This window comes from Vulpes vulpes, chromosome 4, assembly GCF_048418805.1.
Source record: "Vulpes vulpes isolate BD-2025 chromosome 4, VulVul3, whole genome shotgun sequence".
Classification (NCBI taxonomy): Eukaryota; Metazoa; Chordata; class Mammalia; order Carnivora; family Canidae; genus Vulpes; species Vulpes vulpes.
In genome coordinates this window covers 117274600-117298948 of record NC_132783.1, presented here as the reverse complement: position 1 = coordinate 117298948, position 24349 = coordinate 117274600, and the positions used below count along the sequence as shown (strand labels likewise).

The following is a 24349-nucleotide window of genomic DNA, read 5'->3' as shown; positions in this document are numbered from 1 at the left end:
GTGTCTTGCTGAACAGGGGGTTGAAGACACAGAAGGGACTGGCACCTCCTGTTCTGTCTCAGGCCCCCTGTCCATTCAAGACCTGAATCAGTACCTACAGGCTGGAAGGTGAAGGAAGATGGTGATTTAATTTTAGACCAACAGATCTGGCTAAGCGCCCAGCATGGAATCTGTGAGGGTAGTAACCCTTACCAATTCCCCTTACATTCCGACCCCTAGCAGGAAGCCTGGATGGTAAAGGCTGGTGCTTCTTGCAAGGTTGCAGTAGTGAGGGTCAGGGATGGAGTGCTGTGTGTTAGGATACCCTCCTTGGGAAATTAAAGTGATCCTTGCTGTCTTTCTGCAGCTTCTCCTAAGCTGGCAAGTGGAGGGCAGTGGGCTTTAGGGTTTTCTGTTTCTCCAGGTCTGCATTTAAAACCTCTTATGCTGAGCCCATTGCTAAAGAACTATTTTCCTCGACATCAAGCCTCTACATCCCTCACCATCCACATTCACAGGAGGGTCACTGAGCCCAAGAGTTCTGGGGTGTAGTGAGCTGTGTCCATCAGTTTAGTAACCTGCCAGGAGTCTGGGGCCTCCAGATTGCCCAAAGGACTGGAAACAGAGTGAGTCACGCTTATCGGCAGTGGAATCATGCCTATGAGTGCCTCCTGTCCTCCAAGTGATCCACCATGGTTATGGGCTCCGTGTGAGTGGAGCTGGGTTTGCCAGGCTGGGGAAGTAGCACACGCAGGTGCACACACCCTTGCCCTACCTCCTTCCATCACTGAATATCACCAGAATTGCTCCAGTGTTCAATCCAGCAAATATTCACTAACGCCAATTAAGATCAAAGCACTGTGCTCAGTTCTGTGCAGAGAATGAGAAGTCTGAGGCCAAATCTCACTCCCCCAGGGGCTCACACTGTCAGTGGGGATAGAAAATACTGACCTGAAAGCCAGTTTTATGAGCATGAGCTGGAGCCGGGCGGGCCACACTTGAATACCAGCTTTGCCATGGATAGGTGTGGGGGCTTCAGGGAAACAACTTAACCTACCTACCAGCCTCAAACGGTTGTAGGTTGTCAGGAACAAGCAGGCAATGTATGTTAAACGCCAGCATGGTGGGACCCCTGGGTGGCTCAGTAGTTGAGCATCTACCTTTGACTCAAGGCGTGATCCCGGGGATCCTGGGATCGAGTCCCGCATCAGGCTCCCTGCAGGGAGCCTGCTTCTCCCTCTGCCTATATCTCTGCCTCTCTCTGTGTCTCTCATGAATAAATAAATAAAATCTTTAAAAATAGATAGATAGATAGATAGATAGATAGATAGATAGATACTAGCAGGGTACCTGACAAAAGACTAAAATGCTCCACAAATGGCTGCTTTATTATCATCTTATGAAATAACTAGCATTAAGACAATAACTTCTCACTCACCTGGAAACCCTCCTACCTTGCAGAGCCCAGCCAAGGACTCATACGAAGCTTCCCTTCTAAAAAGGCCTCTGACGGGTGCCTGGGTGGCTTAGTCGATTGAGCATCTGCCTTCAGCTGGGGTCATGATCTTAGGGTCCTGGGATCAAGGCACAAGTGGTAGGGCTCTCTGCTAAGAGGGGAGTCTGCTTCTCTCTCTTCCTCTGCCGGCGTATACTCTCTCTCTCTCTCTCTCTCTCTCTCTGTCAAATAAATAAATAAAATCTTTGAAAAAAAAATTAAAAGTCCTCTGAGCTTTCACCAATAGAGTCGCAAGTTTGTGTACCAAAGCTCACGGGGCCTTTCTCATCAGTAAGCTAGTTCAGATCACTTGGGGACAGAAAGGCTTCCTGAGGCCTGAGAATGCCAGACTGACATGGGTAGAGGGTCTGGACTGGGAAAGAGTTGGGAGGCTGAGGTGGGGACCAGGTTCCCAGGAGTCTAACTTGTTGGCTGCCCTGGGGAAGTGGGAAACTGCCATGGTGGGTGGCAAGATGTAAGGTCTTCTTCAGGAAGCTGACTCTGGGGGCTAATGCAGGTTACAGTGAGGGGCATTAACTGGCCAGGAGGCCAGTCAGGGCGCGTTGGAGCCCAGACAGGATTTAATGCCAGGATCCATCCACAGCATGAAATTCCAGACAGGAAAATCACCACCCCTTCACATCCCTTAGATCACATGATCTTTAGAACTCAGCAAAATGGTTATCTCTACTTTACAGAGATAAAAAGTCATGTCCTGGGATGCCTGGGTGGCTCAGTGGTTTAGTGCCTGCCTTTGGCCCAGGGCGCAATCCTGGAGACCCGGGATCGAGTCCCACGTCAGGCTCCCTGCATGGAGCCTGCTTCTCCCTCTGCCTGTGTCTCTGCCTCTCTCTCTCTCCCTCTGTCTCTCAAGAATAAATAAATAAAATCTTTTTTTTTTTTTAAAGTCATGTCCCTAGAGAAGGGACCTCTCATAGCTGTTAGTGGTACAGCGAAGCCAAGCACCCAGGCCTCCAGCTCCTGCATCAATGCTCCTTCCTTATGCAGGGTTCGAGGTGGCTCTACCTGCCTATGCTTATTAAATGTAGAGGCTTTCAAGAACAATATAGCCCTGCAGTCTTGGGACCAGGGTGGCATCCAGGCAATAAAAAAAGGCAAAAAAAAAAGTCCTTGGGTGTGACAAGCACTGACTCTGAAGCCAGGGAGTCCTGGTTGGAAGCTAAGCCCCATTATTTACCACCAATGTGGCCTGGAGAAGCATCTGAACCTCTCTGGGCCTCAGTTTCTTCTCAATGTGGATCTGTCTGCCACAGGGGATGCTCTTTCTCTTCCATGAGCCCTGGGAGGGAGCCGACTTGTCTCATAGTAAATGTCACAGCCCCCACGCCTGGTGCGAGGCTCGGTGCACCACAGAAGCTCAGGCAATGTCATGGCAATCGATGGTTCATGTTATGGTCAGTCACCTATGGGCACCTACTAAGTGTCAGTCATTGTGTAAAGTACACAACTAAATGGATGGTGAGACAGCTGGTGAGGAGGGACTGAATTCTAACAGGAGTGGGGAGCAGAGGCTGCTGCTGGGGGTGAATAAACATCAGTGGGAGGTACTACAGACCAGGAGAATGGGGCCCTGACTTGGGGAGCTGGGGAATAGCTTGCCAGCAGAGCATGCCAACAAGCACAGGGTCTGAAAACCCCGCTCAATTTCCCACCCGGCTGTCCTCTTGCCATGTGACTCTGGCCAAGGACCAGCCCCCTCTAGGCCTCCGTTCTTTCCCTGGGAGAACAGATGGAGGGCACAAGGGACTGGAACCGTGCTGTCAGGGAGGGAGTCTCCCTCACCTGGGGCCTCCAGGCCTGTTGGGATCTGCCGGCCTGAAGGGGATTTCCTGGGGCCGGCCCAGTTCCCAGCCCTGCTGACGTCTCCACTGGATGCGTGCCCAGAGTTGGGGGGTGAGGGGTGCCCAGAGCTGCACTCCGGTGGGAAAGGCAGGCGGGTACTCTCCCAGTCCATACCTTAGCCCTCCCTCTGGGGCTCCTCTGGGGAGCTTTGGGGCTCCCTAGAGCCTCCCTCTGGGGCTTTGGGGTCTCCCCATCCCCAGCCCGAGGCAGGGCAGTGAGGGATCCCTTCTACTGAAAGAAGAAGGCACTGCCCCTTGGCTCAAGATCCTGATTTGCTGTGTGACCTCAGGCAAGTCTCTGCCCCTTTCTGGGCCTTGGTACCCTTTCTCTGAAAAGAGGAAGGCAAAGATTTCCAAGCTTTTTTGGGAACTCCGACAGTCTAGGATCTTGCTGGGAGTTGGCTGGGGGAGTGGGCGGGCAGTCCTGGGACAGAGAACTGGGATGGAGGCTGGATTCCAGGGGCTTGCTTCCCTGCTCTGAAGCGGAAGGTAGAGGGCATGCAGGGCGGGTGGTGGGAGAAAAGGAGCCCCAAGGCTTCCAGGTGGCTGTAAAGGGGGCAAGGCGAGTGAGAGGTTTTGGAAACATATTTATTTTTAAGTGTCCGGTGTCACTGGGGGCTTTCTCTTTGGGTTTTGAAATGCTCCAGAAGTCAGCGCTCTGCATGTGCGTGTTTGCTGAGTGGAATATGGGCTGTATTTATTCATCCTTTAGCCGGAGCCCTTAAAAATATAGACGGCTAATGTCTTCAGTATGTATGAAATATCCCATATGCTCGGAAACAAAAGGGGCTCTGTTATTAAAGTTTCATTTCCACACGCCCCCTCCCCTCCCTCCCGCCCGCCCCCCTGACACCCTGCCCTCCTTCCATCCCGCTCAGCCTGCTCCGAGACAGCGCGAGCGAGGAGGCAGGCGGGCAGTCGTGGCCGGAGGCCCGGGCACAGCTGGTCCCTGCGCGAGTGGGTGCGGATTCTGGCTCCAGGTGAGGGGGAGACCATGCGAGAGGAGAGCAGGGTCTTCCAGGGGAGAGAGCCCTCTGGGGTGCCCGAGGTGGCCAGTGGAGGAGCGGGGGGCGAGGTGGCCCTTCTTGTGGGCGCCTGTGGGGCCGGGGCCCTGGCAGGGCCCGGCTGTCTGGGACGGAAATGCCCGCTCTGCTGCTAACTGAAACCACATGTGTCTCCCAGGCAGCGGGACAGAGACGCCGCCAAGCCTGGGGCTGGGGACTGGGGGAAGGAAAGAGGCAGGCTGGCCCCCGCTGTGTGCCCGGGCTGGGTGGCGGGGGCAGGAAGGGTTGGGGTCATTTGCATCTGCACGAATGAGAGCATGTCAGAAAGTGCGTGTGGATGTCTGAGTCCTGCGTGTGTGCATGCTGCATGGATGAGTGTGTGCGTGTGAGTGTGTCTGCAGGTCGGTGTGGTCCTGTTCACAGGGTCAGACTGGCCTCCCTCTTGGCCTCCTGTGGCCAGAGTCCTGGGCAGGCTCCTCCCTATCTCCCAGAGCCCGGGAGCTGCTGGCTGCCTCCCGGAAGGGTCCTCTGGGGTGACCCCGGCTGAGTCGGCGCTGGTCCTTCTAGGCAGGGACACCCCCTCCTTCCTTCCTTTTCCTCCAACCCAGTTGAGCCTTCTCACACTAGCAAACCTCTGCCTATTTCCCAGAGAGAAAGGCTGAGGCACAGAGCAAGGCCTTTTCTCCCACGTCTGTTGTCATCTTTTTCAAAGCTCTCACTTCCAGGCATCTTCACTGAAGCCCTGGAAGGTGAGGAAAGCAAGCCCAAGCAAGGGGACAGCTTTCCCACAGCATCAAGGAGACAGCAGTGGGGGCTGGCAGCTCCAGAAGGGGTCAGGCCTCAGGGAAGAGGCTGGAGGCTGCCCTCAGATTCTGGGGCAAACAGGGGCACCCGGGGGCCCCAGTGACCTGAGTCCTGGGTCTTCTCTCCATAAGGAGTGAGACTTGCTGGGAGCAGGGATTGGGGTTCTGGTGGCGGCCCCACCACTACCTTGCTGTGGATGTTGGACAGGTCTCTTCCTCAGCCTCAGTTTCCCCATCCCTACAATGGCAAGTTTGGGCCAAGTCAGTATTTCCCGAAGTGCGGAGTGTGCCACCCTGGTAGCTCATGAGATGGTGCCACGTGGACTACTAATTTTCATTTTAACAAGGCTTGTGTGTTATTTTTACCGACATTAGGGGAAAATACATAAACATACGTTAGATGAAAGCATAAACTACTCAAATGAATGAAGACAGGGGACTGCTAGCAGGTCCCTGGGGTCCACTCCATCAAGAGTGTCCAACAGGCGCTCTTGATGCTTCTACCATTTTAAATGCCTAGAAGAATGTTGGTTCTGGCTGTCTAGGACTCAGTGTGATCTACTTGTAAACCATCTTTTGGCCTCCACAAATGAGTAGTTTTATTATTCCGTGATTAGAGTGAAAAGCCCATTTGTCACACCGTGTGTGAGTGTGCGTGTGTGTGTGTGTGTGTGTGTGAAAAGATGGAATTGGCAGAGCGGGGGAGGGGGGGGAGATCAGCCTGTCCCAAGGTCAGGGCTGGGTGCCCAAGGTCAAAGGCAGGGAATTTGGGAAAAGAGATTGTTCCCTGACTGACATTTTCAAGTGCTTTATCCGGCCTCAGCCTTGCTTTGAATCACTGGGTTGGACGGGTAGGCGAGGGGCCACCCTGGCTTCAGCTTTCCTGCCATTCAGCCTTGGCTCCCTGGCTACTTGGTTGTGTTTTATGTGCCAACCCAGGACCGCCCCTGGGAGGATGCAGGGGGTGTGAGGAGCCTCTGGTAGAGCCCCTCGGTCCCTTCTCTAGGCTGTGTCGTTAAGGATGTGCCCTCTGCAAATCCCCTCCTTACTAAGAGGCGGGCCAATGCTGTTATTGTTACTCGTGACAATGACAGTTTACCCACGGATCTTTATTTGTGATTTGTCACATCACTGACTGGAGGCGAGCACGACCCTGCCCGGCTGCGGGAGGCATGGCTTTTGAGACAGTCCCTTCTTATCTCATCCTGCAGCAGGCAGAGGGCACCATACATTGGCTCAAGGATGTGGACAGCATCTTTGGGTGGGGATGGATTCAGGACCCCTTCAGGTGCAGAGGAAGTTGCCCAGGGCAAGATCCCTGCACTCCCAGGACCTCCGCCTCCACACCAGCCTCAGGAGGCATTGTGCTCAGCAAGGCTACAGAAACTCCCTAGCTCTGTCTGAGGATGGAGCAATATCCATCTGCTTCTAGGGAGTTCTTGTTCCTCTAGGAGGTTGTGAAGTTAGGGGTTGGGCTCCCTGGAGCAGAGGTGGGCCAAATGGAGTGTCCACAGTCCTTGGTACCAGGTTCCCTTGGGGCCTGGACCAGCTGTTTCAAATTCTGGAGAAGCAGCTGGCCAGGGTCAGGGGCACAGTCCCTGCTTTTAGAACTTATCACATTCCAGGTGGCCTTCAGTGGCTTTGTGGGTCCTGCGGAACTACCAACAGCTACACCCAAGGCCAAGGGCAAACAGAAGCGTACTTTATGATGTGCTGGAGAGCTGTCTGGGCATCATTCTAGAGAGATCTTCCTGACCAGGGTGCGGGAGGTAGCACTGCTCAGTTGGGAGGAGCGGGCTTCAGAACGCAACCCCTTCCTAAAGTCACATTCCCATTTAGAAGATGCAGCTGTCCGTACAACCAGGGTCCACTTAGCCACGTAACCCTTGCTATGCTAAGCAGTGGGTCCTGACAGAGGCAGAGGTTTCTACTTGAACCTGGCCACAGTGATGCCCTGGGCACTCCACTTCCTTAGATTTCACCTGGATTTCGTTTTCCTGGGTTTGCAAAATGTAGAGCGTGGAGCGGCAGCAAGGCACTGTCCCCATAGAGTCACCCCCGGATCTACCAGTGACGATATCAACTTCAGGCCAAGGAAAGCTGGCATTTGCTGTGGGGTTAGGAAAAAAAGAGAGGAAAGAAAAGTGGTGAAGTGGACCCGTGCTCTGCTCCTGCTGCGGCAGAGGGACCTGGCCGGATCGCTGCTCATCTCTCAAGCTCTACTTTCCTGATCTATAAAATGGGTTGTCACAAAGCCCCCTGAGATGATGGTACAGGAGGCCCGGCGCCCCATAAACAGTAGCTCAACAGTACTGGGCCTGTTAGTAACTCTGCTGACGTAAGTGGAGGGTGTCAACACCACCTCACGAAGGTGAGAACAGGATTGTGACCGCTCAGAGATGAGGGGAGAGTACCCACTCTTTCTGAGCCTCAGGCTTCAGGCCCAGCCCTGCTCCTCTTGGCTCTGTAGCTTTAAGCAGCCTACTGACCTTTCTGAATCTCAGTTTCCTCGTGTATAAAATTGGGGCAGGGATAGCACCTGTCTCATAGGGTGTCTGTGGGGGTTAAGTGAGCCAACTTGGCAGGTAGTGAGTGCTCAGTGGACAGTGCCCTGAATGAATGGGGACCTGGAGGCCTGAAGCCCCCCTGGCTGGCCTCGGGGGTCCTCGCCCCTCAAAATGCTCCCAAATAGTCCCTCTTATGCCCAGGCAGGGCCACAGCCTTTACAGGTAGTAAGGCCGGTGGTCCGGAGCTCAGGGAGTCCCAGGAGGGCTTTTCCCCTGGGGACTGGTTTTGGATCTAGCCACAGACACTACCAGAACCACCTCCTGGAGGAACACTGCACCCCATCCCGGGCAGTAGGTGGGCATAGCAGTGTTCTTCAGTAGCATCGCCAGCAGGATTGTGGGGCGGCTTCCTCCAGGAGGGAACCAGGAGGACAGAGAACCCCTTCAGAGAGGAAAGGGGCCTGCCTGGGGTTGTCGCAGGGAAGCAGGGGCTGAGAAACCTTATGAGGAGGGGAGAAGGGGAGGGCCCTGTACCTACCCTGCCAGGGCCTCCCTCCAGCTCTGCTCCCTGGAAGCAGGAACCAGTTAAAGGGGAACCGGAAAGGAGAGAAAGAAAGCAAACAGAGTCAGAGAAAAGCCTGGAGCTTGGAGCACTGGGGTTGTTTGGTCTGGCGGAGCCACCTCCTGGGCCACTCCCAGCAGTGTTGCACACAGACTCCACAGCCACCCCACACACGTGCGCGCGCGCACACAGATACACAGACACACATACAAAGCTGCACACAGGCAAGCGGACACACACACAGAGGCACAGATAGACACACAGAGACACACACAGGCGTATAGTCACATGCAGAGAGACATGCCCACATACACACATACAAGACACACATACGCCCACACGCACACACATGGTGCGGCAACTCTGAGCTGGAGGGCAGGTGCTGAGATGGAGGGTTTCTGGAACCCCTGGCTCAGCCCTTCACTGCAACCACAATAACACGTACCGGGTATTTACTGGTGAGCTCTAAGCCCTTTACTTACATGAACTGGTTTAATCCTCATTGCAGCGCAATGAGGTGGGCACTGTAATTAGCCCTGGTTTGCATATGGGAAAACAGACTAGAGAGAAGAAGTAACTCTGCCAATGTCATGCAGTTTGTCCAGCGCCCCTCACCCCCACCCAGCAGGCCCCCAGAGCACAGAGCCCACTGGCTGAGCGCTGCCCCTCGCTGTCTCTGGGGGTGCCAGGCTCCGGCTCTGTGCCGCCCCCACTGTCTGTGCCCCATGAAGCAGCACCCTGAGGCTGCCTCTGTTTCTCAGGCCCGGGAAAGGGAAGTGCCCTGCCCATGGTCACAGAGAGCAGAGGGAACGGAGTGTCCTTGTGTGCGCTGGGCCGAGGCTTCCCTGGAGAGGAGAAGCGGGGGTCAGAGTCAGACTCACACCTCTGGCCTCCTCCTTCTGCACCTGTTGTCACAGCTCCCTTTCCCCCACCTGCCCTGACCCCCAAAACTGTACCTCTATTTCCTACACCTGTGTGTCTGGTGCCACACACCTCACACTTGTTCAGCCAGCCAGCCATTGCCTCGATAAGTGTGTTCTGAGTTTCCTTAATAATAGCTTTGGGTAACTGTTGACAAAACATGTTTCCCTTCCATTATTTTATTTTATCCTGTATGTGTGTGTAAGTGCGGGCAGGGGGCAGGGGGTATCAGTGGTGATAATTATTTTCTTTTAACTTGACTCCACCGCTCACTGGGAATCCTTTCCATAGAGGGTCAAACTAACTAAAATGCAGATCAGAATCTTCCACTGGGTTCGAAATGCCAATAGGATGTGAGGGATGTGGCATGAGAGTAGCAATTATACAGCGAGGTCTTTGGGGGACCACACGACCCAGCAGAGATATGGGCATTGAAAGAAATGGGGAGTCCCCAGGGGGCCCTGGGTATGTTCCCTCAGTCAGGTGTCTCCATGCTACACAGCCTCCCCATGCTGCTCCCCCACCCACTGCCCTCTGGGACCAAGACACAGAATCTCAGGTGAGGCAGATCCACAGACTTACCAGAGTCGAAGGAACTCTTGGCAAGCATCTTGTCCAACTTCCTAGCTTTAGGGAGGGGTAAACTGAGGCAATAGAGGACAAAGGGCTTGCCTGAAGTCAGTGGCTCATAGGACATGGCAAATCATAACTCTAATTTGAACCCAGGTCTCCAACCTGGGTGCCTGCTTCCCTGTCCGACCAGGTCGCTGATGGACTGACAGTCTGATTCCTTCCCGTGCCCCACCCCACCCCCTGTCAGAGAAAATTTCCATGTGGAACCAGTCCACCCCTTTTCCACATCCCATAGTGTGTCTCATTTGAGATCTGTGCAGCATGCATTTAGTGAGCACCTACTAGGTGCCCGGCATGCGGTCCTAGGGATGATAGCTGCCGCACTAGAGCAGGGTGTGTCTCTTCCCTCTGTCACTTACAGAGTGCTTCTCATGATCTGCATTTACCTGGCTTATTTATTCATCTACTAGTTTATTGTCTGTCTTCCCTGTCCTACTATGCCCAGCTCTCAATATTACCAGGTGCAGGGGAGTGACTTGTCCCAGCTGAACTCCCAGCAACCAGAGCAGCCCTGGCTCACAGCACGTTCCAAAACTGCTTGCTGATTCAATGAGTGAGTGAATGAATAAATGAATGAATGAACAAACCATCAGTGAGCAAAACTGACATGATGCTGGCACTTGTGGGACCAGAATGATGACCAGCACTTCCTGAGCTTGCCGAGTACCTGGCATGGCGCAGAGTGCTTTTCCCCTGTGATCTCATTTAATCCTCCTCACGAGTCCTAGAAGGTGGTTCTGTCATTGGCCCCATATTACAGATAGAGAAATCGAGGCTTGGAGAGGTTAGGTAGCTGCTCATGGCCCTTGTCACCTTCTGCCTCGTATTATAAATATCTAAGTCGCTGCCTCATGCCCTCTGCCCATGCCAGACTGCTTGCAGGCAGAAACCATATCTGCTTTATCTTTTTTTTTTTTAAGATTTTATTTATTTATTCATGAGAGACAGAGAGATAGAGAGTCAGAGACACAGGCAGAGGGAGAAGCAAGCTCCCTGTAGGGAACCTGATGTGGGACTCGATCTCAGGACCCCAGGATCATGCCGAGCCAAAGGCAGATGCTCAACCACTGAGCCCCCCAGGCGTCCCTACATCTGCTTTATTTTTGTTTTCCCCAAAGGTGTTCTGCAGGATGCTGGCTCCCAGTGGCATCTTTAAGTGTTTATTACATTCAGTTGGGTTGAGTGAAAATCTGGGAGAGGAAAGGAAACAGTGGAGAAGATTCACAGTGAACATTAAGCCAGGAGCAGACAGCAGCACAAGCAGTGTCACCCAGAGCCATCTTCAAAGGCCATCTCATCAATGAGTCCCCCGCCCACATTCAATTTTCTGACTACCTCTAGAGCAGCCTGCCAAGGGGTTCCCCAGGCTCCGCTTGTTCACTGCCAGTGACAGGGAGCTCGGCACCTATTGAGGCATGACATAATCCAAGGAAATCATTTAGCCGTGTGCCAGATGGTCCCCCGATGGCTGACTTTTCATGGGTTCTTTCTCTGTGCCAGGACACTAAATCCACACCAGAGCCACAAGAGATAGTTACTATTATTATCCTAATTTAACAGATAAGGAAACCAAGGCACAGAGTTATATAATTTGCCCAAGGTCTCACAGCCAGTAAGTGGCAGAGTGGAGAGTGCAATTCAAAGCCCAGGACCGAGATGCTAGAGAGTATGCCCTCCTGACCTCCATGCCAGCACTGTTTTTTATTTTTATTTTTAAAAGATTTTATTCATTTATTCATGAGAGAGGCAGGAGGTAGGCAGAGGGAGAAGCAGGCTCCCTGCAGGGACCCTGATGCAAGACTCGATCCCAGGACCCCAGGATCATACCCTGAGCCAAAGGTAGACGCTCAACCACTAAGCCACCCCGGTGCTCTGCCAGCAGTGTTTATTGAAATAACGCGAGTACATGTAATTTAAAATTTTCTAGCAACTATGCTGAATAAGTAAAAAGCAAGAGGTGGGGAAAAAAAAAGAATTTAGGGAATTTATTTTAATAATACATTCATTTAAGTCCAAGATAGCATCATTTTAACATGTCATAAATCCTTAAAACATTATCAATGAAACGTTTTACATTTTTCTCTGAGTACAAAATCTTTGGAATCTGGTGGTATCCTTCATTTACAATGCATCTCAGTCTGAACTTGCCGCAGCTCAAGTACTCGGTAGCACAGGCAGTCATCAGCCACTGGATTGGAGAGTGTGGCTCTATACTAGACTGGCTGCCAAGGTGCTTGTGTGGTATATGCTAGTGCACATGAAGAATCCAATATATATTGGCCACTCTTACACTTATTTTTATCACCAATTTTCATTGGTGGTGGTCCAGGGCAAAGGGGGGCTGAGGCCCCAAACCTTTGGCAGAAGCACTGATACCTCTATTCTTAATCTGCGTCTTCCAAGCCGGCAGCTTGCTGTCTCCCAGGCTAAGCCAAACTTTGTGGATCCTTGGCCTGTGGGTTGAGAAGAGCCAGCCTTACTCTCTCTAGGAGGGGAGGGAGAGGCCTGGCTAAGGCCTCTTCATCTCCCAGCTGGCCAGCTGAGTACCAATAAGTGAGGCCTCCTTGGGGTGTATAAGCTTGTGCCCATCTGCTCTGGAGCATGTAGGGTTTCCAAGAGTACATCTGGAAGGGAGGGCAAAGTCTCCCTTCTGTGGTCCCTGGAAGCAGCATCTCCTGCACACTTTAGGCAGACTGGGTCTTTAAATAGAACAAACAAACAAACAACCCCTCGCACCACTGCCCCCTTCTCTCTCTTCTTCCCTGGACAGCTGCCCAGTGCTTGCAAAGAGGCAGGCAATGTGAGCCAGGGGTTCCCAACCCTGTCTGCATGTTGGAACCACCTGGGAAATCAAAAACTCTGATGCCCAGGCCCTACCTCTACAGGTTGTAATTGAATTGGCCTGGGGTATGGCCAGAGCTTTGGAGGGTGTAGAAAGTCCTCCAGGCATTCTAACATGCAGACAGTAATAAGTAATAAGTTTGGAAACCCCTGTGCTAACCCTTAGGGGTACAAGCTCAGTTAGCCTCACTGCAGCCATGCTGTAGGTATGACTATGGTTCCTACTTTACCAGTGGAAAAATGGAGGCTCACGGAGGTAAAATAACTGGCTCGACTTCAGCGAGCCAGGCAACGGGCATAGTAGGGATTCACTAGCCATGGTCATAAGCAGTGGCGTGCTGATAAATATTTAACAACTGGCTCTCCGGTAGGGGTGGGGGTGGAGAAAGAAACAAAAGCTTGATTTGTAGCATCTGCCCATCTCTACAGTGTACCAAGTCCCCCCATGGCCAATTTCGAGCTCTCAGAGTTATGTCACCGAGTGTAGACCTGGGAAGAAAGTCTCACAGTGGGCTGTTGGGTCAGGATGGCAGGCCTCAGCACGCAGCCAGGCCACCCCGCATGGAGGAGAGTCCTATTGAGCGGGAGTTTAGATATGGTTAGTAATTTCCTGACGCTTCACTCATTGAACTCTTTCTCAACTGAAATTTTTGAGAAACCCAATGTATCTTACGGATAAAAAGCAGTCTGTTACTAGTAGAAGCTTATTTTATGAACTTGAATCATAATATGCATTTGTTCAGCCCAGGAGAGCTGTAGGGTTGGGGCGAGGTATTTAGGAGCCTGGTCAGTAGGCAGCGTGAGGAACAGGCTCTATTCAGAGCCAGGGGCCTGGTGCTCCAAGCCCACCTCTGACCCTTACTACCCAAGTGGCCTTGGGCAAGTCCCTGCCCCTGGAGCTTCCATTCTCTTGCTTCTGCAGGAGACTGACCGAGTGCTGGACCCCTGGGGTGTGGTCTTTCCAGGCTGGCCTTGACCCTGAGGGCATCCCCCACTTGACCCCAGACAGCCTTGGCCCTGTATTTATAACCATGACTTCAGTCTCTCCGATTCTGTCGAAGCTGGTTCCCAGGCCCACATATTTATAAACCCAGCAGGGCAGAAATAGATGTGACGTGCATGGGACTTGGCTGATTTTGTGAGCAGGCTGGATTTGGCGAGTCCGTTTGGAGCAGCTAGAGTCCTCCAGCATCCTGGGTGCGGGGATTCGTGGGCAATCCGCGGCAGGAAAGCCACTTGGAGCCCCCAGGCTCAGCCCTGTCATTGTGTGTGTCAGGATCACCAAGCTCCAGGAGCAGAGGGCTGTGGCCCAGGTCACAGAGAGCATGCAGAGCACCAGCCAGAATGAAAGGTTCTTTGCACTGACCCCCAGGTGGCTAGCTCAGGTCACAGGCACCCTCAAGTCCCGGCTCGTTGTTTTCCTGCTCTGGGGCCCTGGGCAGACTCATGCCCCTGGCCTCCATTCCTCCCTGTCTGTTAAATGGGGAGAGTAGTAGGTACCTGCCTCATAAAGTTATTGTGGAGAATAAACAAGATCATATTTGAGAGAATGTATTGATTCAGTGCCTAGTACACAGTCAATATGCAATAAATGGTAGCTTTTGTTCTGGTTATATCCCAATCACCCCTTAACAGAAATAATAATTTTTTCAATAGCTGCATCTTATCAAGTACTTATACATGACCTGGTCTAATCTTCCCAACTATATGACATCAGTATTATTATCTTCAAGTTCACTGTATGGTGTGTGTTTATATTGAGGGGATGGTGTCAATTAAATGAACTTGGAAAAGAATGTTTTCAAAGAGATAATAATAGACGAAAGCATGTTTTTATATCCAGGATTATAAAAATACTCAATCCTGAACGGTAGATGCGTTCATAGTGGAAGATGAAATGAACAAGTGCATAATCAGAATATTAGCATAAGAAATAAATCTCCCAGAGGTTTGCAGGGCTTATGTTCCCAAGCTTGCCACCTAATGTTGATTTTATGTATTTGTAATTGCATATGAGAATTTAACACAATTGTGAACTTGAAATACATATGCCATAAAAACACAGGACGGCATCTGTCAAGGTTTTTCATATTAGTATCACTGTTTTCTCTGTCCTAATAATACACAGCAGTCCCTGGTTCCCTTTCCTGCTTAATTATTTTTCCATTGTACTTATCACCATCTGACAGACTTTCTTATTTATTTATCATCCACCACCCCCCCACACCCTAACTAACATGTGAGCCTCACGTGGGCAGGGCTTTTATTCTTTTTTGTTCACTGTGTACCACCAGCTTAAAATAGCCAATGGCACATAGCTGGCATTCAGTGAGTACATGTTGAATGAATGAAGGAATAAATGAATGACCGAGTAGCCACTCTACCAAGAAGGCAACTGAAATCCAGTGAGACGATGTGACTGGTGTAGTCATCCAGCTATTGTGAGGCTGAACTGAGGTCCAGCTGACACTCATCTCTCTTGAGTGTGCCCAACTTGGGGAGCTCTTCCCAGCACCTCACCCCTCACCAAGGGATGGTTTCCTGATGCCTCCAGAGCTTCCCCCAGCTTCACATGATGCCCACTTGACACTGGCTCCTTCTGGCCCAGGAAGTGGACAGGGATGGGGGGGAGGAGAGAAGTAGAGGGAAGGAGGAGGGGTCAGAGCAGGCTGGGCAGCCAGGGCAGTGATGGCTGGAGGCTGAGGCAGGGAGGAAGGAGGCCAGGATTGGTCAGTCTGTCCCGCAGCCCTGGAGGGAGGGGTCAGTAATGTGTGGACACTCTTGCATATCCCTCTGGAACTGACTTCTCTCACTGGAAAATGCCAGGACAGGGCAACTCCAGGGAGGATTCAGGGATAGTTTCGTTTCTTTTCTTTTTTAAAAATGTTATTTATTTATTTGACACAGAGAGAGTACAAGTAGGGGGAGCTGCAACAGGAGAGGGAGAAGCAGGCTCTCTGCTGAGCCAGGAGCCCCATATGGATCTCCATCCCAGGACTCTGGGATCATGACCTGACTGACTGAGCCACCCAGGCATCCCGGGAATACTTTCAGTCTTGGCTGCTTCTACCCCCACCAACCATTCTGCCCAAAGCCTTTTGCAGCTGGGGAGACTGAGGCCCACTGTAAGGAAGTGACTCTTCTGAGAACATGTAGCAAGATAATCATGAATGCTGGGTTTCCTCATATTCACCTGTTCTAGAGGTTGGAGGGGCTTGAGATTCCTCTTTTGGAACCATAAGGAAGAAACCCCCCACCTTGGCTCCCATCGCCTCCTTGGGAGAGAAGCACTAAGGCAGGAATATACTCTCAGCTCAGGCTCTTGAGAACAATAGAAGCTCTCTTCCCAGTGACAGGGGGAACTCAGCTCTGAGCAGGCCAGACACTAGCCCCCACCCCACTGATGCTGAGGTGCTGTCAGAGTATGGGGAATCAGGGGTGGGGTGGGCAGATGTATCCTGAGCCATCTGGACCAGTTCTGACTTACATCCTTTCTCCACAGGAACTCCATTTTTGCCACTAGGCTATGTATGCAGTTTATGCCTCACTCTGCACTCATTATTCCACTTGATGAATATTTATTGAGTGACTACTATGTGCAAGGCAATGTACCAGGGGTTGGAGATAATCTCCCTTTCTCCCTTCCAAACTTCCTTCCTCCCATCCTTCCTTCTCATTCATTCATTCATTCATTCATTCATCAACTAGTTACACTATTGAGGCAGTACAGCCTTGTGGATAATAGTGCTATTTGGAGCTACACTGTCAGGATATGAACCCTGACTCAGCCACTTACTAGCTGTGTGAGCTTGGCAAGTCACGTAAGCCCGACTTCCCTATCTGTAAAATGGGATAATAATAGCACCTTCCGTATAGGGTTGTGATGAGGTTCAAATGAGTTACTGCACGCTAAGTGTCTGGAACAGCACCTGACATAGTAAACACTTCATAAACATCAGTTATTATCATTGTTATTGTTATTATGTGCCTGGCACTGTGCCAGGTGTTGAGGAAATTGCTCCAAAATGTTCCTCTGGAGAGATCCTTGCACGCCAGCTCTTGACATAGCCTCCCACCTTCTCCTCCCAGCCCCACCCCCAAGAACTGAGCCTTGCAGTGGCTCCCCTAGTCCCATAGGGCTGCCCTCTGCATCACCTCTTGAGCCAGAAGGAGGGAGTCCAGGTAACTGAAGCCTGCCATGATTTTGTCTTCCAGCCTTACCTCACTGTGCCCTACCACACAGGGCCAGGCCTCAGCCTATAAAGGCCCATGTGTTTCTCTAAATGCTCCTGCCTTCTTGCCTCCACTGGGACTTGTTGGATGGAGTACCTTCCATCCCTCAGAATGCCAAGCACATCCTGTCAAGGTTCTTCAAATCCAACTGAAGCGTCATCATCCCCAGGAAGCCCTCCTTCCTTCCCCTCACCCGAGGATCATGAGATCTGCCTTTGAATCTGCATTTCCCTTTGTTTGCAACTGTTTTTGTTTTATTCTGTGAGGAATGGGGAGCCATGGAGGGTCCTTGAGCAAATAAGCAATACATTTAAAGCTGCACTTTAGAAGAATGGAGTAGACCCTGTAGAAAGAGACCGCAGGTAGGGAAGCCAGGTATGGAGTCTTCTGGGGGCAAAAAGGCATTCAGAGGAATGAGGGTCTAGTCTTTCTGGACTGCTTCTCCCCTCTCTGCCCTCTTTAGCTCCCCACTGTAGAATCAGATCCTGTGATTTCCCCAATATGACTCACTAAGTCAGTGGGAGAGTCAAAACCGGGACCCCATGCCCTGACCCCTGCCATGCACCTACTTAAGCTCTATCCTCACCACCCCTCAGTCCCTCTACCTTCCCCTGCAGCCACAAAGCAGGCTGTGGATGGGGAATCAGGGGAGGCCAGACTGAGCTGTACACTCACCTGGCTACACATTCATCCCCAGAGCCCAGCAGGTGAGCGACATACAACAGTGCCCCCTCATTCCCTGCAGGGTGAAGGAATGAGCCTGTGCTTTTCAATTAATCCCTATAACAACACTTTGAAGTGGGCCCTATTTTAACGCATTTTGCAGCTGGGAAAGCTGAAGCTCAGAAATATGAAAAGATTTGCCCAGGGTCAGGCAGCCACGGAATGATAGAGTCAGAATTTGAACCCAGATCTGATTCCAAAGCCAGTGTCCTTCCCCCATCACAAAGGAACAGCAGAAGGAACATGAGGCTCCCAAGGCCATGTTTCCTGCGGCCCACCCTCAGGAGGTCCAGGCAGGCCCTCGAACTGCATGGATAGGGACTCAGAGAGCGTCTGACACTCAGCTCAGCTCCAGGGCCTGTTTGGACTCCTGGAGGTCAGGGGAGGGAGGAGGGAAAGCTGACCCCTTAGGGCTTAGCTGGAAGCAGGTGCCTAGGATACTGGGTCCTAGTGCCAGGCTTGCATCTGACTTGCTGGACAACCTGGACAAGCCGTCCCTGGCTCTGGGCTCAGAGCTGCCCTCTCTGAAAAGAGGACAACAGGTTTGTGCCTTCTGTGTCAGCTGTTCCTGCCGAGGTTCTGTGCCCTTGGAGGCTGCGGCCAGATAAGGGATGTGGATTTGAGGGAACCAGAATTAGAGGGCCCCCCCTCCTGTTTCTGCAGAGGTCCACTGGCTCTCTCCTGCCCACATTGGAGATGTGCTCACACAGACAGGCCCCCTGTGGGGGTTTCCAGAGTTAGTCTGCAGCCATCGAGAGCAGAGGTTGAGAGCACAGAGCCCAGCGGCTGGACTCACCTCCTGCTCTACCCCTCAGCACTGGGGCACCTCTGGATTTGAAATTTACCTCGGCTTGCCTCAGCTTCCTCATCGGTAGGCAGCACTCACACACCTGCTGCCCAGGAGTGTTGGGTAAAAGGCTTGGCCGTGCACTAGCAGATGCTCAGTAAGGGGCAGCTATCATTCCTCTTGAGGGTCCTGATCACCTTACCCTGCCCTGGGCTCCTGAGCTCAGTGGGTGTTCCAGGGCTCAGACCGCAAGGGGCCTGCCCAGGCCCCCCAGCTGGGTTGTGAGTCCTCCCTCCTCCGGAGGGAGACTTGCATTGGAGTGCTCCTGCCAACCCCTCCCTCCTGGCTTGGCAGCGTGAAGACAGAGCCGGCCAAAAATATTTGTGTGGGTGGCGGAAAGTTAACTCTTCCGCCTCTCTCTTCTTTCCTGGAAACGGTGGCCACCGTCAAATACAGCAAAACAGAGGCAGAGATAGAGTGAGGCGAGGCCCCTGTGGGGTGTCAGAGGGAGCCCTGCCCCCCCACGCCCACTCCTGCCTGTTGCCATCTGGCTCTATGATGGTGTGGGTGGTGGCAGTGGTTGGTGGTGGTGGGTGGTGGGGAGGGAGGCTCCAAGGCCTTAGAATCATGGCATCCTGCAATGCCAGGGTTGGATGGACCCTCCAGCATCATCTGGCTCAACCCCACCATTGTGCCTTTGGGCAAACAGACTCAAGAGTACAGAAGGCACCTGTCCAAGGTCACATGGCTAGTGAGGTCTTTTCAGAATTCTGGTGGCTCTTCATGAGAGTTTAAGATTCTGTGACACTCTGGTGTGGAAATCTGGCAGCAGCTGGTGAGTGAGAAAAAGCACAGGGAGGAGAGAGGCCCCAGAGCCATCTCCTCAGTGTCTCTGTCTCGACCATCAGGGTCAAGGTGTCAGAGCTGGGTTCAGGCGGAGCCCTGCCGCTCACTGGTCATGTGACTCAGGCAGAAGTCATTTTGTCTGTCTGAGCCTCAATTTCCTCACTTCTGCAATGGGATAACAACCCTCAAAGGGTTGTCGTGATGATCTATTTCAACAACTTAAGTGAATAAGCCAGTATGGAACAGGTGTTCAGTACTGAGAGTGCCCGTCGTTCTTCCCTGGGCAGAAGGTTGGCTTCTTTGTGCTCATTTCACTGCCACTGAGGCTGCTGTAACAGGTGCCTTTTATCTCTCTGATCCTGATGCTTGTTTGCCTCTCTCTGGTTGGCACTGATTTGCCCCAGGGCCTGGGAAGGCACTTCACTTTCCTCTTGCCTACCACACACTCCTGGCACAGCTCCAACCAGAAGCCAATGCCTTGACCCAGCTTGCTGCGGTGAGGGGGTGGGGGTGCTTGACCCCACCTGGGGGCGGAGGAGTGATCTTCTGGTCAACCACCACAGCAGGTGAGGTCAGTATAAGCCCGGAGGTCACTAGTGTCCACAGACTTTCACACTGTGGATTCTCACTATCCACAGCCAGCCAGTGTGCGTGTGTATGTTTGTGTGTGTGTGTGTGTGTGTGTTTTGTTTGTGTGTTTTATGTGTGTGTTGGGGGAGGGGTATCTCTCCCCATTTCCCAATAGGATAAGTGAGATTCAGAGAGTGCATACTTGCCAGAGTTACGCAGCTAAGCGGTGGCCGAATCTGTGAACCAAGATCTATAAATCCCAGAGTTTCCTCCCAGTGTAAATGGCCACTGGCCCTGTCTTAAACTCTATCGGCCCATCCTAGGGCATCTTGTCCACCTCCACCCTGTGGCCCCACCCATGATTTTCAAGCCTTTGTCTCCAGCCGGGAGCTCTCCCTTGCTTTTCAGGCTCCCTGTGTGGAGCTGACCACACTCCTCTCCCTTGGAAGCCCCAAATCAAATTCATCTCCTTGTTCCTCTGGACACCTGCTCCTTCCCATGTACTGATCTCTATTCACAAAATCACCCTGTCACCAGAGCGACAAACCTGGCTGCAGCCTAGACTCCTCCCTCTTCCTCCACACCCACTCTCCATCTGCCTCCCAGCCCAGGCAGTTCTTCCGCCCCACTTCCCCACCCACGCATCCCCTCTCCGCATCCCGCACACCCTATAGGAAGCCTCGTCCCCCTCTCCGAAATTCTCATCATTGTTAACGTTTATAAATAATCATACTGTTATTATTATGGTCCTTGTTATCATTCACAGCTCCCCCCACCAGATTTTAAGACTTCACGAGCCAGAGTACCCATAGCATCTTCATCTCCATTGTATGCCCAATAGCTTTTATGGTGTTTGCCAAGCAATAAAAGCTCAAGACATTTTTGTGTAATAAAGGAAGAGCCAATGTGTATCAAATTACATCTCAGAAACCCTACAGAGTCCTCTGCATGCATTTTCTCACTTAATCCTCCATGCAACACCACACTGGAGATGTTACAGTTCCTATTTTACAGATGGGGAAACTGAGATTCAGAGAGGCCATGTGACTTGCTGCCAGCTTCACAGGTGGCAGAGCTGGGGTTCTAGCTTAAAGCCTTGGCACAAAAGCACACAGCTGTGCCGTTCCCCTTGGTTCACATCCTCCTAGCAAGGAGTTTGGGGGGGAGGCGTCCCTGACCCCAGTGTTGTGTCCTCCACCCCATTGTTTCTGTGATTCCTGTAGTGTATGTACCTTTGCTGGCATGTGAGAGAATTCTTTCTAGGCGGTGCCCAGTTAAGTATTTTTAAATAACTAGATGTTTATTTAATGTGTATTGGGGGGAAACGACTTAGCACAACATACTTGCGGTTTTCCTGCAATTATTGCTTAAGATAAGTCTGAAGTAACAGGAGTAAGTTATTTAAAGTTGATTTATGGAAAAATATTAAGCAAATAGTGTGTCAGGTGGCATAAGGATATGGTGAAAATTTGGGATGTCAAATGGCTGAAGCTTGGGGCTTTCCCATGAGTATGTGAGACCTGTACCCCAAACCCTAGCCAGTTCTCAGGGCCACCTCAAGGTGGGCAAGTCTCAGAAATCCAGCCCAGGACACCCAGCAGACTGTCTCATGTGCTGTTTCATTTCTCCCTGTGCAGGTAGATCATCGTAAAGGAGGGCCTCACAGACCAGACACGGGTTGAGAGAAGGGCTTGGGGGCTTGGGGTCTGCCACCCCACCCAGCCCAGGAGGGCCCCACAGTCGGACCTTGCCCCAGCTCTGTGACTTGGCTGAGGAAGACAGAGCTGCAGAGAGCCAGAGGAGACCCCAAGAGGAGCAAAGACCCGGTGGTGCTCACACACACAAGTAGCCGGCCAGGCCCCACCAGGCCCTGGCTTCTCTGCATCACTAAGGAGAGGCAGCACCATGCTGGGTCCCCACCTCCCACCTCCACCCCATGGACTCAACGAAGACAGGCCTACCCCCTTCCGGATCCCTGATGGGAGCTACAGGTGTCTGGCCCTGGAAGCTGAGGAGAGCAGCGGTGAGGAGGGCCAGCAGGGAGAATCAGGGCTCATGAATTTGCAGGAGGACAGGGTGGCCAACAGGAACAGGGACAACTCTGCCTGCAGAGCCACCCAAGGGGCACCAGAGCTGCCCAATGCCCTGGGCACCCAGCGACCTGCCTGCTCCAGGGAAGCACAAGAGGGGCCCCAGCGAGATAGCAGGGCCAGCCAGGACTGGGACGCAGTGAAGGCTCAGCAGGCAATGACAGCCAGCCTCAGCCCCCGCACTGGGCCCAGGGTGGCCCAGAAACCAGGTAAGTTCACATCCCTTTTCTGGACTGCCAGAGCCCATTGGGGACCCCCGGGGCTCCTGACCATACTTCCCCATGATGCATAACAGTCCCCCACAGTCCCAAGGACACGCCCCAATTAGCAGCCGTGGGGGACGAGGCAGGGGTTACGTGCCGTTCCAGCTGCACCGCATCTATGCCCACTCTTTTCTCTGCCAAAGAGGGCAAGTGAGAAGTCCGCGAGAGAAAGCCCTGCTATTACGCTTGGTTAAACAGAAGTTCCTCTCTCACTCTTGTCTGCCCTTAATCATTCATGGCAACAAATGGCCTCGGTCCCAGGCAATGACAGGGCAGGGGTGCCTCACTGAACCTATGGAGTGGCGGCTACTTAAGGGTGCTGGACATCGAGGGTACTGGACATAGCACTGGGCAGAGCAGATGAGGCTGCTGCTCTCGTGGAGTTTTCAGGGTACAGACTGAAGCCTTTGATCCCATCTGACCTCCTAAATTTACAGATGGAAAAACTGAGGCCCAGAGTGAGGATGAGACTGCTCCGAGTCTCTTGGCCCATGGGCGGCTGAGTTGGGGCCACATTCCTCACCTAGGCCTCAGTTTCTCATCTGTTCGGGATGACAGAGGCAGCATCTGTGTCACCTGGGCTGCAGCGAGGACCCAAGGATGGTGTATAGGGAAGAGCTCAGGGTGCCCGCCTGGCAGGAAAGCCAGGAGGGAGGGAAAGAGGAGGAATGAAGGAAGGGAGGGAGGAAGGAAAGGAGGGAGATCATCCCCCCCAACCCCACCCCGCAGGCTCAGGAGACAGCAGAGCAGAGCAGGACAGGGAAACCCACACTGAATCACCTCCATTGCCCGGGCCCATGGAAACGCTGAAGTGGGTCCAGATGGGGAGGACGTGAGCCCAGCCATGCTCGCTGAGGCAGGAGCCGCCGCCAGCAGATGCTGGGGGCACAGGGCGTGTGGGGGACACAGGCCTGGGAGGGCTAATGCGTCAGGAAACTGGAAGAACACCTCGTGTCTCTGCAGGCATGGCTGCCGCCCTGGCTGCCATCCCCCGGCCGCCCCACCCACTCTCTCCTCTGAAATAATTCTCACCAGGCTCTGATCACCCCCCCACGACAGGCAGCAACCACCCCCCGCCCCACTCCCCCACGCCCGGGTCACACAGGGAGCTGGGTGGGATCCAGCACCTGCCTTCAATGCATGAAGGGCCCGGAGAAGGAGGACCCCAAGAGGGCCCAGCAGCCTTGAACTTGAGATGGGCCCTCATACCAGAGTCAGCCCACACTCGGGTCCCCGAAAGCCAGGAAGCCCCAGGGCCCACTCCCTTCCCTCTTACAGACCCTGGCTCAGGGTCAGGAGCCGTGGGTGCCGGTCCCAGAGCTGAGAGCAACCGGCCAAACCCCAGCAAATTGCTTTCCCTTGGTGAGATTCTGTTTCATCATTCATGAAAATAAAATTAAAATAGGAGCCCTCTCTACCTCACAGAGCTATTGTGAGGGTGCAATGATCTTAGATCGGGGTAGTGTTCTGGAAATTTTAGAGTGATCATGTGGCGGACATTAATAATTATTAAAACAATCATCACTGACTCAACAGTATGAAAGCTGTTATTCCTTAAGCCCTTCTGTGCCAAACCCACGGTGCTAGGAGCTTTACGTATGTCATTTCACTTAACCTCACAGCAATGTCCATACTATGATTATTTCTGTTATACGGATGAGAAGATTGAGGTCCAAAGAATATAAGTGACTTGTCTAAGACTCCTGACTAGTAAGCTGCTCACTCACTCAAAAGACCAGCCATGGTCTTTTGAACATGGGGCTTTGTTCTAAGCCACCACCGTATTCTGGATTTACAAGGGGAGAGTTCTGTCTGTGACCTCCTGCAGTGGAAGAGACCATGGGTGACCCCTTGAATGAATCATGTTGGCTCCTCACATAGAGCTAGGTCATTTCTCGTCCATCTCACTACATAGCCTTTCGAGGCTCCACATTCCACAGAGACCTCAGTCCCTTGCCCCAAGTCACACAGTCAGTGCTGGAATCGAGACTATGATCACATTCTTCGTCCTGACAATCTAGTTCATTTCTTCCTTTAACGTCCAGCCAGATGGTCTCCAGTTCCATCCTGGACATTTCTAGGGACAGATGGGGCAGGAGTGACCTTAGGAGGATGTCTCTGGGAAGTTTTCCTGGAGGTGGAGGCAGGTAGGAAGCTGGATCTTGTAGGAGAGTAGAAATCCGGGTGGTCTTGGGTCAGAGCCCACACTGGCCTTTCTGCTCCCTCGGGA

General features: G+C 52.5%; 1 protein-coding gene across 1 annotated transcript in view; it reads left to right on the top strand.

Annotated features, from left to right (window-relative positions):
- Positions 1–4227: 4227 nt before the first annotated feature.
- SYNPO (synaptopodin) overlaps positions 4228–24349 on the top strand; it is a 51877-nt gene continuing 31755 nt past the window's right edge. The window contains exons 1-2 of the mRNA XM_072756872.1: positions 4228–4316; positions 21404–22065. Of these exons, the coding sequence (XP_072612973.1) occupies positions 21672–22065 (394 nt within the window). The 5' untranslated portion in view covers positions 4228–4316; positions 21404–21671. The remainder of the gene's footprint in view (positions 4317–21403; positions 22066–24349) is intronic.